An 18997-nucleotide genomic window follows, 5' to 3' on the forward strand; every position below is an offset into this window, starting at 1 on the left:
TTATATTTTAAATTATTTTAAAATAGAAAATGTAAAATCATAATCATAATATTACTGTTTTACTGTACTTTTTACCGAATAAATGCAGCATTGGTTAGTTTAAGGCTTCTTTTAAGAACATTAAAGGGATAGTTCAGCCAAAAATTCTTTCATCATTTACCCTCAAGTTGTTCCTAACACAAAGGAAGATATTTGGAAGAATGTTTGTAACCAAGCAGATCTATCATAGTGTTTTCCCCCACTATGGTAGTCAATGCCCCCCGAGATCTGCTTGGTTACAAACATTCTTCCAAATATCTTCCTTTGTGTTCAGCAGAAGAAATAAATTCATACAGGTTTGGAACAACTTGAGGGTAAATTTTCGTTTTTGGGTGAACTTAACCCTTTAATTAGTCTTACCTTCCCAAAACCTTTAAACGCTAGTATGTTCTTTCATATTTTCCCAACTGAATTATTCCTCGTGTACGTATGTGTGTGTTGTAAAGGAGAGCCGAGACCCACGAAAGCTCCACTGGCTGTTTGAGTTGCTGATGGAATCACCGGTCACAGGAAAAGGAGGCTCACTTTTGGATGCCTGGTATGACATCACTGACACACACTTCATCTTCTCAAGGCTGAATGCTATGGTTTAAATGGGGGAAATCATGAATATGACTATATATTTAATTACTGTCTAAGTTTGTAATTTAACCGGACGCAATGCCATCTGTCTTTCAGTCGTCTGTATGTGCTGCAGGGAGGTCTTGCTCAGCAGGAGTGGAGAGTCCCAGAGCTGCTTCACAGGTTACTACAGTACCTAGAGCCCAAGCTAACTCAGGTCTACAAGAACGTGCGTGAACGCATCGGCAGGTACATGCACACGTTTAATCTTTTCAGAGCTAATGTTTGTGTTTTGAATTAAAACCCTTAAAAACAATTAGTTGTCTCACTGAGATCCACTCATTGTTTCTCTCTTCTGCTCCTATCTCTCAGTGTGCTCACCTACATCTTCATGATCGATGTGAACCTGCCACACACTCAGCCCACCACGTCCCCGCGCATCGGAGACTTCACGGAGCGTGTGCTGGCCAGACTCAAGCCTTTAACAGAGGGCGAGGAGGAGATCCAAAACCACATAGTAGAGGGAAACATGGAAGGAGATCAAGATGAGAGGACACAGGCCATCAGATTACTCAAAACTGGTGTGTATTTTGTATATCTTTCAGTTTGTGTGCGAACGAGAAGTGCTTGTGCTCCAGGGTGGTTTAGGGTAACAGTTTTTTGTGTTTTGTTTTAGTGTTGAAGTGGTTGATGACCAGCACTGGACGCTCCTTCTCATCTGCTGTCCCGGAGCAGCTGCGTCTCCTCCCTCTCCTCTTCAAAGTGAGTCCCAATTTTGTCTGTAATATAGTTCAGTGTCTTTAAGTCTTGTGTTTCTAAGCCTGTCTCATGCTCTCTCTAGATTGCTCCGGTGGAGAATGACGACAGCTATGATGAGATGAAGAGAGACGCTAAGACATGTCTGTCTCTCATGTCTCAGGGGCTGCTGTACTCTGAGCAGATCCCACAAGTCCTCATTGCACTTGAAGAGGTGTCTGTCAGTGCCCATAAGGCACATACACTCACACTAAACACAGCACATACAGTATGAGTCATGTGTGCATGTGAGGGTTTAATGTGCGAATTGACCACCAGATGCCACTGTTTGTTACAGATCTCAAGGAGCAGCTCATGGCATGCACGTTACACCGTTCTCACCTACCTGCAGATTATGGTGTTCTATAATCTTTTCACTTTCCTGAGTGATGCCAAGGCTGTCGGTGACGTGAGAGCTCTGGTACTACGTCTGCTAGAGGATGAACAGCTGGAGGTGTGTGAATACATTTGCACAATGATATACACACACACACATACATAGTTTGTTTCACTATTTCTGAGGACTAGGTGCAGCTCTGGCTCCTTAATTCTGGTGGGGTACAGTCAATCATTTCCCAAGCCTATTATGAGAGCACAAAATTGAGTATGAATAGTGAATATTTTGAATTATTGGATAATCTACAGTCAACATTGTATAAATCGGTGGATAAACATCTTAAAGTAACCAATAAATAAATGCACAACAATTGGCACACTTGCGTGTCAAGCGCTAGTGATGAACGAAAAAAGTGTTGGCATTTTACTTTTTAATTATTAATTCTTTTTTAAAGTTTCTTATAAGGTGCATTGCATTTTACAAATTAAAGCTGCATGAATGATCATTAAAAGAAGATCTCGATTCAAATACTCGTGTGATCTTATTCCTAAATGATTGTATTAAACCTTTGACAAGGATGGTCACAGTGAACATTCAAATTTGTGTTCTTGCTGCTGCTAAACCAGAGAGAGCAGTTGTCATGTATAGGTATAAAACGGCTTCACCACCACACATAACCTGAATTGTTGTAACAGAAATTATGATAATCAATCAATCAATCCAACATAAATACTGGGATTAGTTTATAGTTTGGATATAAACACTGATGTGTATGGTAGTGTTAAAAAAAAATGATTTCTTAATTTATCCAGAACTTTTATAGAATAGTGAAGTTTATATATTAATTTGTTTATTACTATAATTTAAATTTAGTGTTTTTAATTTATATTTTAGGTAATTGGTGTTTCTACATCCAAACCCTACTTTTAAGCCTACTCTTTCATTTTTTTTAGTGTCATGGCACATCTACCGTTCAAAGATTTGGTGTTTGTAAGATTTTTTTTTTATAAACACATTCATCTAAAATTACTGTTTTTTTTTTATTTACATCAATTTGAAATAAATGCTCTTCTCTTAAATAAATATACTGTGTTTCTCTGAAGACTGGAGTAATGATACAGCTTTGCCATAACAGTAATAAATGACATTTTAAAATATATTCAAATATATATATTTTTTAAAGTAATTCATATAATTGCAAAGCAAAAATATATTTTTACCCCCTGCCCAGTATAACTATTTTTGATTAAGTTAATGCAGTCTTCTTTCAAAACTGACCTCAAACCCTTCAACAGTAGTGTGCATTTTTGAGGACATTTTACAAATATTTGGCCCTCATACTACATGACATTAACGTAGATGCCACAACTAACAATTGTCTTCAGAGTTCTGTCTTTTCATACTGACTTCACTTTCATAACGTCCGCAGATACCATAGACATTTTTCTCTCGACTCCAGTGAATTAAGCCTGATCACTGTTCAAGATTATATATCTTCAGTCTATCTATATTTGAAGTCTTTTAGAGGGAAGGTCTAAACGGAAGCAACTAAGAATAAGCATGACCTTCTGTTCATGAATGTGTTCGAGTATAATCACAAAGGTTAAATGTGTCGAAAGCCAATTACGTAAACCGCTGTGGTGAAAGTGTCTCTTTCATCATGCTTTCTTTTCAGTGATGTAGCACTCTTGTTTTCCTTTATTCTCTCTCTCTCTCTCTCTCTCTCTCTCTCTCTCTCTCTCTCTCTCTCTCTCTCTCTCTCATGCTGTCTCTATCTGTCTTACTGTTGCCATAGCAACTCCCAGCTGCAGCAGTATTCTGTTTCCATGGTGATAGATGTTCAAATTTCCAGAGAGGAGTGTGAGGCAAACGGCGAGAAGGGGGTAAAAGAATAGGGTTATGAGTGGAAGGAAACTACATCCGTTAATACAGCCAATTAAATCCCAGTTCTTTGGATTCTATGTTGCATCTGACCCTCTGTCTGCTGATGTACTACAGCTAGTCAGAACGTCACAGTGACTGTATCCCAAGGTTAAAGATCAGAGGGTCAAGATCATAAGATTTCTTTGTCACAGCAAAAGCTTGTCGTGAACTTATATACACACACACACACCAGTGTAATTGCTGAGTCAGCAATTTTTATGGGTGTATGTGTATTTTTAATAACTAGGGATTTTTTTTGCCTAATTATTGCTTCCTTAAGACCGGTTGGTTGACTGGCTGTTTAGCACATCCCTGGTAATAAGCTCTAAATGTGCTTATTCACCCATTTCACCCTGCTCTGGGACATTGTGTTTTGTTCTGTGATGCAGTTTGCGCCGATCTGCCTTGTTACATAAAGTTCCACTCCTTCTTTTCTTCAGGCCCTGTGTATTTCTTTATTTAAGTTCTGACACAAAAAGACCCCGTCTGTCCCTGCTCTCTGCACCTCCCCCGCTTTATAACTGAAAAGAAGAAAAACTGTCTGAACCTTTGGCCACAAGATTTTAGGCTGAACTGTAACAATCCTCTGTAATAATTTTCCTGTCTCTTCATGTTTTAGGTGAGGGAGATGGCAGCCACCACTCTAAGTGGATTACTGCAGTGTAATTTTCTCAGCATTGACGAACCAATGCAGGCCCATTTTGAGTCCCTGAGCAAGACCCGTCTGCCCAAGCGTAGGAGGAGAGAGCTGGGCTCAGTGGTGGACACAATCCCTTCTACTGGTAATGATCGCGCAGACATTTGTAGCAAGTACACTACCGTTCAAACGTTTGGGCCTTTGAAAGAAGTCTTATGCTCAACAAGGCTGCATTTATTTGATCAAAAAATACAGTAATATTGTGAAATATTATTGGAAATTAAAATGGCTATTTTCTATTTTAACATTTTGAAACCAGTTGTGTTGTTTTGTGGGAATGGTGATACATTTATTTCAAGATTCTTTGATGAATGGAAAGCGCATCATTTATTTAAAATAGAAGTATTTTGTAACATTATAAATGTCTTTACTTTACCTTTACTTTATGGTAAGTTTTGATTTTTCTGTGTGCAGACCTGGTGCGGCGACATGCAGGTGTATTAGGCCTGAGTGCCTGCATCCTGTCGAGCCCATATGATGTGCCCACCTGGATGCCCCAGATCCTTATGGACCTGAGTGCCCACCTCACAGACACACAGCCTATAGAGGTACAGCTCCTGCTCTCAATTTGTGTGTAAGATGCTGAGAAAGGGAGAGTTGGATGATCAGCTGATTGCAGTCTGAGGGGGTCCAGGCATTTAAATGTTTAAGCGTTTCTGGAAGTAACTTGAGCTTGACTCATGCAATTCCATTTTGATAACCTCAAGGAAATGTATGGATGGTAGAGGTAGACCATCAACCGCGAGACTACTTACAAGATCTTGAACAGATTTATTGTTGTCTCTCTAGATGTCTGTGAAGAAAACACTGTCGGATTTCCGTCGCACTCATCATGATAACTGGCAGGAGCACAAGCAGAAGTTCACAGATGACCAGCTGCTGGTGCTCACAGATCTGCTGGTCTCTCCCTGTTACTACGCTTAGGTCTGTTATATACTCACACACACACACACACAATCACACAGGCTTGTTTTGGAAGCTAGTGAGCTTCCATGCTGCCTGCCAAAATATACGGTGTCTTTTAAGGCAGCATCCTAACTGAAACTAAACCTCATAAATGATGATTTGGAACAATCTGCATATTGTGGCAAGCAACTCCAGTGCGATACAACACTATACATACTGTAGCACAGCACACACAAATATTGGGTAAAACAGTTGTTTATTATTTAAGTTAAACAGCTTTTTATATATTTTTTTTAATTAATAATTAGATAAAGACTATAAAATACTGCCAGTACTGTTCACATGAATACATGTTCAGATACATTTCATCTTCACGCTCTTCTTATGATATTTTCTGTTCTGTTTTTTCAGAATGATGCCACTCTCTGGTGAAGAGGAAATGTTTCTTACCCTTGTCTTGAGGGAAAGGCTAATCGAGTGCTTGAAACTTACATTTTTGTTTGCCCTTAGTGTCTGGGATTGTTTTTAAAGGACAGAGAGAGAAATTAAAACACAGTTAATGTAGCATTAGATAACTAGAATCTATTACTAATCTTTTTTTAATTTATTTTTAAATACACTTAATATTTAAGGAGAACCTTTTGCAGGTATCGCTGACCTGCATCTATAATGTTCTTGTACAGTTTTCATTTTTGGCTTTTGTGAGTGCAGTATAGATTGTTATAGTCCAATATAAAGCAGTTTTCTGCACTGCTTACATTGCGTATTTATTGTAATACTAGCATTTTACAATTTTCACAGTAATCCATTTGAAATGTTACATATGTATAAAATAGTACTGTACGTTTTCCTCCGGCCTCATAGAGACGCATGGCATTTTGAACCATTATGTAAGCCATTAAGAATGGATGCTGTTACAAAATACTAGTTCCTTTTTTCCCTTTTGTGCTTCATGCATCTTTTTTGTCCAATCATATTTTTGCAGTCAACTAATTGTTTATTATTTATTAATTTATTCAAGACTTTTAGTCCGTTTTGTCAGTTGAGTCAACCTTTGCATTAATGTTTGCCATTTGTTATTTTTTGCATTTAAGCCTGTTTTCATATCCTGATATCTTTTTAAAGGTACTGTTTGCAAATCCTGATAAAGTGTCATTGAGAAATACATTTTAAATTGTGGGCATGCATTTACTTACCCAAGTGTTGCTGTTTACAGCCGTTCGTTGCTCTACTGATCAACATGTCAGTAGCAACAACTGCAGACTGGATATTTAATACAATGGTATGTTGATAAGCTTGCGTCATATGACATGATTTTAACACAGCAAAATTATACCTAAGCCCCCACATGAAAGAATGCTATTGTATATTACAGTAAAAATGACTGTAGTAAATACTATGGGGTTTTTGAACTATACTATACTAAAGATACTACAGTAAATTGTAGTATATAGTATACAGTATTATAGCATACTGTAAATAGTCAATTGTTAAACTATAATACATTCTGAGGTCTACAACAATTTACTGTAGTATGGTTCAAAAACACTACAGTCATTTTGCTATAATATATAGTATTTGTTCTTGTATAGAGCTCAACTTTGGTTGCTAAACTATAAGACAATATGTAATGCTATGCTGCTTGACTACCTGTTGTTTTTCCTTTGTCTTTTACAAAAAAATGTAATAAAGACAAGAGATGTTTGTATTAAAGTGTGATTAAGTATGCAGATACAGTCTTTTTGTGTTTTCCTATGTTAGCCTACTGTTGAGAAGAACAATGATCGACTGATCCAATATAATCCACAATAAGAATAAGATGTGTGCGCGCACGCGCTTGACTATAATAAAAACAAAATATAATTAATATAGTGGAGACGGTAGAATTGCTAATCTCTGCTATTATTTAAATAACCAAAATCGTAATTAACATTAGTGTTAAAATATTATAATGCATCACATAATATGCATACGACGTATGGATACACTGTAACATAAGATGGTGTTAATGATCAAATATTATTTAAAATATAACATTATGGAAGCGTTACATATGATTATAATTAAATCACAGACAAAATTAGACTGCTTCCTGAGTGTGCATCCTGCTCTCACGGGCACGCGCATGCTGTCCATTCAAGGGCTTCGATATGTTTGCAGTGAGGCGCGCCCACTCTCCTTCTGCGCATTAAAATCAGTTTTTTCATTCTCATCTTATGCTGTGATAGTCTTTCTCCAACTAGGATGCTTGTTTCGTTCATGTACTTTGGAGATTCATACAAATGTGGAAAACGAGGCGTCGTAAAATGGCACACATAGCGAATCCATGGTAAGAAAATCATCATTTTTCGGCAAGTGGAGAAAGAAACCCGCATGATTATTATGTGCGCTTGTGTGTAACGTTATAGACTGAACGGTGTATTAGGCATTATGCATTTACAGAATGTTTGTTTTAATGATGCACGGGGATTCGTGTGTGTGTGTGTGTGTGTGTGTGTGTGTGTGTGTGTGTGTGTGTGTGTGTGTGTGTGTGTGTGTGTGTGTGTGTGTGTGTGTGTGTGTGAGAGAGAGATTTCAACGAGGGCTTGATGCATTTTTTGACACGATTGTATAGGCGGCGCACATTCACCTGCAGTAATATTATTCTTACCAGAGGTTAACTGTTAAAGCCTCTACTGTGCAGATTGTTGCAGTCGTGTAGGCTATTCATCTTAATCGATACATTTGTAGATGACGGTAGCGCGCACAGAGCTATTCATCGTGATTCTTGTTTTAAAAATCCAAAAAATTGTTCTTAGTGATGGTAAATATATCACATAGATTAAATCGAATAATCCCTCGATTGGATAAAAAGCCATTAGGTAATTGTCGTTGTCATTTGTTGTGTTAATTTATTGAGTTGCAATTATCTTATCTCACTCAAAGCTTCATATTGTCTATTACTAATCGATATTTATTCATCCCTTGTGTCCTTGTAGCAATCCAGAGGGTCTATCATGAACCATCTGCACAATGGGAGTATTAGATCACTCTTGGGTGACCTAAAGGCAAGATGGGCAACACTCTGAGGCTGTGACCACTTTGTATCCCCATGTGTACCATGAACAGCACTGCCTGGCCTTTGGACCTGGCTGAGTTTGTGAAACCCCGGGGCTTCAACAGCTCCCAGAGCCAGTCTGCTTCGGCGAACAGCTGGGCCTTGATCCACACGGCTACCCTCGCTTCCTGCTCCTTCCTGTTGGTCCTCATATTTTGTCTTGGTTCTTATGGCAACTTGGTGGTCTTCTTGTCCTTCTTCGACCCGGCGTTCCGCAAGTTCCGCACCAACTTTGACTTCATGATCCTCAACCTGTCCTTCTGTGACCTGTTCATTTGCTGCGTCACTGCGCCCATGTTTGCACTGGTGCTCTTTCTGGACGCCGGAGATGCTAGCGGCGGCGTGTCCAAGGGCTTCTGCTTTGCCTTCCACCTCACCAGCTCGGGCTTCATCATTATGTCTCTCGAGACAGTGGCTGTGATCGCTCTTCATCGGCTTCGCATGGTCCTGGGTCAGCAGCCCAACCGTACTGCCTCGTTCCCCTGTACTCTGGCCCTCACAGCACTGTTATGGACCACCAGTTTCACACTGGCGGCATTGGTCACCTTGCGAGCGTATCCCAGGACCTCCGGGCCTTGCCTGCCTCACTTTGGTCTTACTGGAAACAAGGCCAAGTTGATATTGTATGTATACATTGCAGACTTCGCTTTCTGCGTAGGTGTGGTGTCGATTTCCTACCTAATGATCGCTCAGGCTTTGAGGAAGAATGCACAGGTACGGAAGTGTCCCATCATCACGGTGGATGCGACACGTCCGCCTGCTTCTCATCCGCCGCTCATTGCGGCTGGTTTTGAGGGTATGCAGTGCACAGTGCAGGTTCCCTCGCTGTACCGCAACCAGACGTACAACAAGCTCCAGCATGTCCAGACGCACCCCTTCACCAGGAGAACCAACCAGCCCCTCGTGCCCGGGGCCGCCACTGGAGCAACCTGCTGCCAGCTGGTCTCCACCGTTAACTTGGCTACGGCCAAGGATTCGAAGGCTGTGGTGACATGTGTGGTGATCGTCATCTCCGTGCTGTTGTGCTGTCTACCACTAGGTATATCCTTGGCGCAAGATATGGTGTCACCGGAGAGCAGCTTCGTCCACTACCAGTTCGAGCTCTGTGGATTCGCCCTCATTTTCCTGAAATCTGGAATCAACCCGTTCGTGTACTCGCGCAATAGCGCTGGCCTGCGTCGCCGTGTGCTCTGCTGCCTCCAGTGGGTGACCTTGGGCTTCCTGTGCTGCAAGCACAAGACACGCCTGCACGCTATGGGCAAGGGAAGTCTAGAAGTCAACCGCAACAAGTCCTCACACCACGAGACCAACTCGGCATACATGCTCTCGCCGAAGCCCCAGAGGAGACTGGTTGACCAGGCTTGTGGACCCAGTCACTCCCGGGACAGCATGCCTAGCCCCTGTGCCACCGCTGGACGCAAGCCACGACCCCCGAGCACATCGACGCCCATCAACACTCGCATAGAGCCCTATTACAGTATCTATAACAGCAGTCCGTCAGCAGGACCGAGTTCCCCCAACAGCCTGCAGCCGGTCAACTCTCAAACCACAGCCTTTGCCAAAAGCTACGTGGCTATGCACTACCACACCCACCAGGAGGCGCTGCAGGACTTTGACAGCACCTCGGCTCATCAGATTCCCATTCCATCGGTCTGAGCTGTAGAACATCATACTGCTTGCTCAGCATCCAAAGGGGAGCATTTATAGTGTTTGCTTGTGGTTCGCTAATGGTGTTTTGCTCAAGAGACATGTGCATCGAGTAGCCAATAAAAACAAAACAGGACTTTTAAAACTAACTGTTGCTTTCCCCAAAATTGTTATCGTTGTTTTCTGGACAAAAGGATGTTCTATTTTTACATTGACATTACATTTTCATGTAAATATAGTCTTCGCTCAAATTATGTATTTGTGAAACATCCTACATTTTATATATGGACTTATTAAATGTTTTGCAAGTGTATCTGGACACCTTCTTAAACCAAATATTTAACGTATGCTGTAGTTTGCTTTGTAAATTATATCGTTTAAGGTATTTATTTCTAAGCAAAGGATGAACGTTACGATAGAACCTTAGTTCTCTGTGAAGAAAACCTCTGAAAAGGAGCGCTAGCACCACCTAGTGTAGGTAAAGGGACCTTCTGGCCAATTCGTAAGCATGTTTATTTCTCCAGAAGAAATATTTCCTTAGTTATAAATATTGCCCGGTAAAAGAATAATGAATAATGGTCATTATTTAACTACATTAGTTAACATTAACTAATAATTAATGGCACGTATAAAGCATTTATTTAGCTTTGTTAATGTTAATTTCAACATTTACTAATGCATTATTAAAATCTTGTTAACATTATTCAATGCACCATGAACAGCTGTATTTTCATTAACTAATATTAACAAAGATGAACAAATACTGTAACAAATGTACTGCGCACGGTTAGTTTATGTTCATTAATACATTAACTAATGAGCATTATTCTAAAGTGTTATCTATTGCACTTTCCTATTGATTCTACCCAGGAAAATATATTGCTTTCATTTTATTTGTAACACAAATGGGAAAAGGAGGTTTTTATACTGCAAACATTTTCCTGTACAAAAAAAGGCTCTGTACTTTCTTATTTCAAGATACAATTTATTTTTTCAAAAAATAAATTATGCCTAAATAAAAAATAATATATTATATATATATATATATATATATATATATATATATATATATATATCTGCCAACTTGTTTTCCCTTTGAATAAGGTTTATTTTCCTTAGCCCATCAGCAGTTTCTTCCCCTTGTTTTAAGAATAAACAATTAAGAAATGTTTGATAAAAGTCATTATACTACTCAAATAAATGTATCTTGAATAAAGAATGTTTAGATAGTTGTACTGGAAAACAATAGAAAAACACTAACAAAAAATATGCATATTTCTTAAGGCATTTAATGGGTGTATGAATCAGTTATGAAATGACTTGAAAGATAAACCATACTTTATTCAACTAAACCTGTAAGCTGAGTAACAACCAGCATTGCAGTCAATGTAGTGAAAAAATTAGATATGAATTTGTTCTTCTAAGAGTTAAGAGGAGCCCTTCACCAAATACAATGTACAATAGGTGAAACGTCCTAGTGGCAATCTTAGAAAGGCTTGAGTGGTTAGATTTAAGTGAGGGTAATCAAAAATACTGAACATAACTCAATTACCCTTGCTTTCCATAAACAGTTTAATTACATTCAATTTCCTTTCAATACAAGACAGTGTATTTCCCTAGCAATTTGCATTGAACAATGACTTCCTCAGTCACTTTTTCTAAAAAAATGTATAATAACAATGACCTCCAGCTGCACAGTGTTAAAGGGAAGATGGACAAAATAAATAAGGTATATTTAAAACAGCTGACCATCTTGAATATCAATTGAGTAACAGAAAAAATTAACTATTTGATTAGATTTTAAAGATTGGGTGTCTTTCCCACAGCCAGCAATCTAAATGTTACAAAGCATGAAAAAGGCTGAAAAAAATATTCAACAGGTTTGATATTTGTAGATAAAACAATGAGCATTCAGTCGTAGCTGCATGTCCAGGTTTAAAAGTTTCACCAAATCTCCTGGTTTAGTCTTCACAAGAGAAAGTGCAGTCAGCGAGGGACTTTCTCAAAGGTTGAGGTCTGAGGTTCACCATGTCCATGGTTTCTTCATGATCAATTGAACCAGACTTTATCAGACCTTTATCTCTCCCTCCCTCTCTGAGCATCATACTGCCTGCCTCTTCTGCATTATTCATTCTTCAAGCTACTGTTCATTCCTCCATCTCGGTTAGCTAGGGATTGAAAGTAGTCCATTTTCATCTGCGGTGTCCAAGACCTTGCATATTACAGGAGACTCAACCTGTAACAGAATAACCAGGATACGGGTTATTCAAATGAAACCATCACATTGAGAACTTTCTGCAACATTTAGTAAGCGTTAAAATCAAAACACAATATGCTCATTGCTGTGAGTTATTAAAATCAAATCTCAAAGTTGTTCTGTTTGCCACTCACCCCAAGAATATATTGACAGGTCTGAGGTTCCAGCATGTAAACTGTGACAGCATGAGGAGACTCTGACTCCTTACACCTGAGAGAGAACGGGTAGGTGTTAGTGGCGGGATTCACAAAACATGAAAACCACATGGCATCACAAAGTTTGGGTAACTCACTTAAGCTTGACTATGACCTGTCTCGGTTTCCCTGTTAGGTCGCAAACATCTCCATGGCCATAGAAGTGAGATACGACCCTGATGAAGTATCAGCAAGACGACATGCATGACCTTAAAATCTTAGGATGCATCAAATTGATCAAAAGTGACAAGACATTTATAATATGGTTTCCATTTCAAATAAATTATGCTCTTTTTAACTTTTTATGCAAAGCACCGGTTTCCACAAAAATATTAAGCAGCACAACTGTTTTCAACATTGTTAATAATGTTTCTTAAACAGCAAATCAGCATATTTGAATGATTTCTGAAGGACCATGTGACTATTGAATTGTAGACTGTGGAAACATACTAGTTCTTTTAAATTGTAATACTTGACAATATTACTCCTTTTGCTATTTACTTTATCAACCAATTGCAGCCTTAGTGAGGATATGAGACTGTTTTAAAGGCACACTAATGATGATTAAAATATCCAAAAAACACTGGAACAATGCTATATATTGTGTTGACTTGTGTACTTGCATGATCCAACGTTTCTAAAAATGTTTAAATCCAGAGAAATGTGCAATTTTAACCAGGATGCGTCACCCATCAATGACATCATACCGACATAACCCTCGATTTCGATGCTTTAATATAAAGTGTTTTATTAGAGAGGAGGGAAACTGTTTGGATACATTCAACGACAGAAACAAATGTTATATAGCTCAACACAGTTTTTATTTTTTAAATCTTGTTTTTTTATTTTATTTACCACGAGTACCATGTTTTACCATGCCTACTATCGATCTAGCTTACTTCAGTGTGCAACAAGTGTCTCATAGTAGCTGCCGAGCGAATGCACAGATTAGCATTATAACATAACATTCAACACACTAAAATAATGTATCTAATATGATAAAATTGCACTACGTTACCCTACATACATATAACCGGAAAAGCTGAAGTGTCGTCTGCGGCATTATAAAAGCTCTGCGAAATCCAGGCGTCATCAAGCTACGCCTTCGTTTTGAATAAATTACCTCTAGCGGTGAAAAAATACTTTGTGGCTTTACATTTTTTTTAATTGTGGCTTTAAAAACATTTAAAAAACACCTTACCCCACACTTTTGAATGGTAATATGTGCATGTGTGCGTGACTAAATATAGCACCTTGTAAATGAGGGAATTATAATCATACTTGACTTTCTGCACTCCATCGTCTTTTAAATGATAAGATCGTGCCACATTTTTCTTGGCCCAGTTCATATGATCGTCAGTGTTCCAGCTGCCCACCACCACAATATTCTTCCCTTGCTCTTTATCCTTCAATCAAATGCACAACATGCAATTTACCATCTCTCATAATCCAAACATTGAATTACTTAGAAAATATAATTTCCGGTATAGTGTAAATGATTTCACAACTCTTACCTCATGATACTGGTGTACATGCCTTCCATAACAAAATTCATACTTCCACCATCCAACACCCTGGACAGAAACAAAAATATGTTGAGCTGGGAACCCAACTAAAGACCTATAAATACAGAAGATAAATCCATCGATCCTCACCCCATGCAGACAGTACGATCCGCTCAGAAACTCCTTGATCAGCTGTTCATCAGTTAGACGAGAGATGTGGGTGGTGCCAACGGTGACCTGGGCTTGACCGCCCACTGTCAGGGGCTTATGGGTAGAGGTATACGCCTCTTCCTTCACTGGAGATTTGTCCTCCTTAGCATAGGAGACAGAGAGAGATTAATATCATATATATATAAAGAACCATTTTGTTCATGTCCTTTAATACAGACCAACTTTAAAAGTCTTTTTGAAAGTATTTATATCACCACCTCCATATTCCCTAAGTCAGTTGGTGTAAATGCAGAAGATAAAGGTCCAAACTCACCCTGGATCCCCTCAAATCTCGCTCGCTGCTTGAGCTGAACGGTGGTTTGAGTAGCTCTTCCTGCTCACGGTCCAGCTGGGACAGACTCTGAGGTCTGAGAGGGGAGCCACCAAGAGCCTGACAAAAGATGTCATTCACTGGGGAGGACCTGAACCTGAGGAAAAGCGGGCTGGATTATGTCACAGAGGACTGAAAATGTATTCACCACAAACAACATTTTCAGTCGAAATAGTTAATATTGTAGGTTTCAGAGCACAATGAACATAAAAGCTAAAATTAATACATTATACATTAATTATTATACATTACAATGAATGAGTGAAATCTACATCATATGGGTCGCATTTTGAATTAAAGTGACTAAATGCTTTAAATGGGTTCATTTTGCATTGAACCATGTGAAAGAGCATGTAGGTGCTCCATCAGAAAAAGAAAATGATCTTATTAGCTTCACTTTTTCCTTTGTTTCTTGGTGAGTCAGGCGTTATGATATTATCAAATTTCATGTGATTGCCAAATAGGTGTGTCCATTTGTTGGCACACAGTATTAATAAAAGATAAACGCAAAAAGAAATCAATATATATTTGGTGCTGTCAAAAATTGCGCATTAACGCATGCAATTCTTTTTTCAGTTTAACAAAGTATCCGCTTTGTTTTGGTCATCCTTGGGCTAGCGGTGCATTATATGCTCACGCTCTTATTCATGCAAATGCTTTTAAACCATTCAAGCCGACAAGACAAAAGAGAATGGGCTGTCTGTGAACGTCCTGTCTAGGTGAAACACACACACACACACACACACACACAACACACACACAACACATCGTGCCAGAATCGAGTTCTCTTTCACGCTTGAACAAACAATAGCACACAATTATGCCAGTTTTGTCAAGTATTGTCATAAAAGTAGTCTTAAATGTAACCCTGAACCACAAAACCAGTCATAAGTCACACAGGTATATTTGTGGCAATAGCCAACAATACATTACATGGGTCAAAATTAAATATTTTTATTTTTTACAAAAAATCATTATGATATTAAGTAAATATCATGTTCCATATATGTTGAACATTTCCTACCATAAATATATTAAAAACATATTATCATTAGTAGTAGTAATATGCATTGCTAAGGACATCATTTGAAGAACTTTAAGGCGATTCATTTATTTATTTCGATTTTTTTTCATCCTCAGAATCCAGATCTTCAAATAGTTGTATCTCGGTCAAATATGGTCCTATCCTAACAAACCATATATCAATGGAAAACCTGTTTATTCAGCACATTTATTAATCTCAATTTCAAAAATTACCCTTATGACTGGTTTTGTGGTCCAGGGTCACAAATTAGTTACATAACATCTTAAATGAACTTAAAAGAGTTGTGAGAAAATGAGAAGGGCGTCCGCGTCATGTGCGGCAGATCTTAAAGTGACAGCAGCCTCATAAACCAGTTGCTGTGATATCTGTCATTAATGTTAATCAAAGAACAAAAGTAGCCTGGGAAATTGTAGCTTTAATAAGAAATATCTTTTTCATTTATTATTTATGCAGACTGTTTGATAACTTTCCTCAATTTCTGTATATTTCCTACCTGTTAGATAGGAAGGCCAAAGGTAAATATGACTTATTATAATGGGTTTAAGTGAAGATTATTCGCTTAAATTAAAAGTTATTTTTTAAAAGCCTAATAAATGTTATAATTTATATAGCTTAATGATGTTTCCATATTTCATGTGATAGTTTGTCCATGTGATGACATACATATTCAAAAGCAAACACTACTCAACAGAAATCAATAACTAATACTTATGCACTTATTACAAAAATATGATTTTAAATGTACCTGTAACTCGGGTGAGGACAGAGGAGAGGTGTGAGCACCACCACTTCATACTGACAGGTGAGGACCTCAGCGATTGTGAGGATCTCATGCTTTGCCTCTGGGTGGCAGACGTACAGCACTGTGGTGGAGCGAGGTGTATTCTGTCTTAGAGTGCATTCAGTCCCATGTCCCATATCTACAGGAAAGTATGGCGTCAGCTGACCCTCTATATTCTTCGTTGGCACCTAGGAATCCACAGAGTTTACAAAAAAAAATCTTGTCACACATTTCCTATCTGCATATCTAACAGTAACAAACCTCTGTGTTGGTGTTTGATGCTTCTTTTTCAGAGTCTCCTGATTTATCGGTTTCTGATTCTAAGGAGAAGATAAAATACATAAAACAACTGACAAAACATGCAAAAAATAAATTTTTAAATTGCTTAAAAAGATTAAAAAATGCCCAACCTGCAATGTCCTTTTTATTCATGGTACCCAGATAGTATTCCTGAACGTTGCTCTTCTGAGGGAACAGACAAAAATAGACAACATATCTTAAAATACTCCAACCAAATAAACTAAGATAGGTAAGATTTTAAAAAAAATTATTATGCATTAAAATGATCAAAATTTATAGTAAAGACTTTTCACATAGTTTCACAAAAATTAGGTTACACTTTATTTTAAGGAGCCATTGTTACAGGGTAATTATAAATGTAATTACTGAGTAATATTAATTAACAACATGTACTTACTATAAGGCTGGGATAGGATTTGGTTTAGGGTTAGTTGCATGTAATTATGAATAATTTACTGTTATTACTATGGTAAGTACATGTAACAATGACACTGTAAAATAAAGTGTTACCAAAAAATATATTGAAATGAAATGTGGAACTTTCTATTTATCAAAGAATCTTGAAAAAATATAGTTTTTCAATAATACGACTGATACTAATCAAAAAAATTCTTGAGCACTAAATCAGCATATTTAGATTGATTTGTGAAGGATCAAAATAAATTACATTTTAAGATATATTAAAATAGAAAACAGTGGTTTTACCTGCCCCGTCTCCTTGTCCTCATGGTACTGCCGTACATGCTTCCCGTGGCACACTTCATACGTCCAGTATGACTCGATCTGCAAAACACACGTTGATAAGCATGTCAGAAGGCCAAATTATAGGCATAATAAATGTACTGTAAATCATATGACCGGGAAATAAAGCAACATAGTATCTTTGTTGATTTATATCTTTTTCTTCTTTTTGGGGGGAAACGTGACCTAGATGTGTTTTGTGAGATTCGATACCATATTTAAAAACTCAGACTTAAGATATACAGAAACTGAGACATGAAACTCACTCTGTAGGAGCAGCTGCTCTGTTTGAATAATGGATCCAGCAGCATGGCTGGACTCGGTCCGCTATAGACCTTCACATCATCCTTCAAAAGAGACAGACAATAAATCGATCAAATAAAACTAAACTAAACTCAAGATAAGACAATATCAATGTAAAAATCTGCCCCGCATAACCACACCTCCTGATTGCTTGACAAAGATGGCAACAAACACTTGTACTTTTCTTTTTCCGCAGTTGTCATGATAACATAGTCATCTTCTTTGTACAGACCACCAGATGTTGACTGTGGGGAAAAATGGATATTGTTGCACCTTTAACATCTGCATAAATCAATAACAACTGAAACAACCCCATGCCTAAAGCACGAGAAATAAACAGCTCTGCTTGCCATTCATATACTTTAATACTAACGTTACATAACGCTGTTGAAGAGAATAGTTATTACATTGCAAGACAGCAACAACAAGCTGACAATTAAACAAACAGCACATGTTGTGTTTACAGCTGTCGTGCGAAATATCTGGGTTTTTTTTTTTGGATGTTCTCACCAGGGTGAAGTCTGATCCGGGCCATTTGATTTTGAAGGGGATCTCATCGGAAAACACAGGAGATCCTGCACGGTTTGAAGACACTCCGACCCAAATCAAGCACCAAAACCAGCGCCAAAACACCCGCATTGCCCCTGCTGAGCCTCCGAGAGTGCTATCGAGACATTAGAAAGAGACAGGTGGGAGTGAACGTTTAGAAACGTAATTACAACAGGTTATCAGCGAGATCTAATGGCAACTGACTGCTGATAGTTTGACATAAGTTAAACAGTAGCTTGCCACGTCCGTTTCCGGTATCATACGGAAGTTCCCCTCAGCCAATAGCGCGAGGAAGGCGCATGAGTCACTGTTTACGCTACTACGATATCAAATTATTTTATTTTTATTCCCATTGTGCTACTCAATATTTTAAGCATTCGCACAACTGTTTTCTACGGAAGCCCTGAACGGCCATGGATAATATTTTTTTTCTGTCTTGTTATGTCGTGATCACGAGTTAATTTTCTCGTGATCTCAAGATAACGAAAGTTGTTTTCTCGTGATCACGAGAAAATAACTCGTGATCTCGAGATAACAAAAGTTGTTTTCTCGTGATCACGAGTTAATTTTCTCGTGATCTCGAGAAAACAAAAGTTGTTTTGTCGTGATCACGAGTTCATATTTTCTAAGTTACACAACTGCGCCACGAGGTGGCAGTATAGAACCAATTAACTGATGGGGTGCGGTATAGCCTATCCACCATGTGTTGTACTGGTCCAGATTGAACGCGTTGAAGACCTTTCGTGATCACTATAATTTGTGCAGTACTGTGTGCATTA

At 38.3% G+C, this 18997-nt stretch overlaps 3 protein-coding genes across 4 annotated transcripts in view; 2 read left to right on the forward strand and 1 right to left on the reverse strand.

The window, feature by feature from the left end:
* Positions 1-6150, forward strand: part of psme4a (proteasome activator subunit 4a) — a 30618-nt gene extending 24468 nt beyond the window's left edge. For both annotated transcript variants that reach the window (XM_067421238.1, XM_067421239.1), the window contains 10 exons: positions 486-577; positions 718-849; positions 973-1181; positions 1277-1362; positions 1442-1570; positions 1694-1849; positions 4275-4437; positions 4767-4900; positions 5142-5276; positions 5670-6150. In XM_067421238.1, coding sequence (XP_067277339.1) covers positions 486-577; positions 718-849; positions 973-1181; positions 1277-1362; positions 1442-1570; positions 1694-1849; positions 4275-4437; positions 4767-4900; positions 5142-5276 — 1236 coding nt within the window. In that variant the 3' untranslated portion in view covers positions 5670-6150. The remainder of the gene's footprint in view (positions 1-485; positions 578-717; positions 850-972; positions 1182-1276; positions 1363-1441; positions 1571-1693; positions 1850-4274; positions 4438-4766; positions 4901-5141; positions 5277-5669) is intronic.
* A 1217-nt stretch (positions 6151-7367) lies between these two features.
* Positions 7368-10315, forward strand: gpr75 (G protein-coupled receptor 75). Its single transcript, XM_067421055.1, has 2 exons — positions 7368-7587; positions 8237-10315. The coding sequence occupies exon 2, from the start codon at positions 8350-8352 to the stop codon at positions 10009-10011; it is 1662 nt and encodes a 553-aa protein (XP_067277156.1). The 5' UTR covers positions 7368-7587; positions 8237-8349; the 3' UTR covers positions 10012-10315.
* A 956-nt stretch (positions 10316-11271) lies between these two features.
* erlec1 (endoplasmic reticulum lectin 1) lies at positions 11272-18490 on the reverse strand. The gene is made up of 14 exons (XM_067421764.1): positions 18180-18490; positions 17810-17914; positions 17633-17713; positions 17331-17408; positions 16736-16790; positions 16587-16645; positions 16290-16513; positions 14443-14596; positions 14109-14270; positions 13968-14027; positions 13735-13859; positions 12552-12629; positions 12394-12469; positions 11272-12238 (listed from the first exon to the last, which is right to left on the reverse strand). Exons 1-14 carry the CDS (start codon positions 18306-18308, stop codon positions 12167-12169), a joined length of 1458 nt encoding a protein of 485 aa, XP_067277865.1. The 5' UTR covers positions 18309-18490; the 3' UTR covers positions 11272-12166.
* Between the last annotated feature and the right edge of the window lie 507 nt (positions 18491-18997).

Source organism: Pseudorasbora parva, chromosome 17 (genome assembly GCF_024679245.1).
Source record: "Pseudorasbora parva isolate DD20220531a chromosome 17, ASM2467924v1, whole genome shotgun sequence".
Lineage (NCBI taxonomy): Eukaryota > Metazoa > Chordata > Actinopteri > Cypriniformes > Gobionidae > Pseudorasbora > Pseudorasbora parva.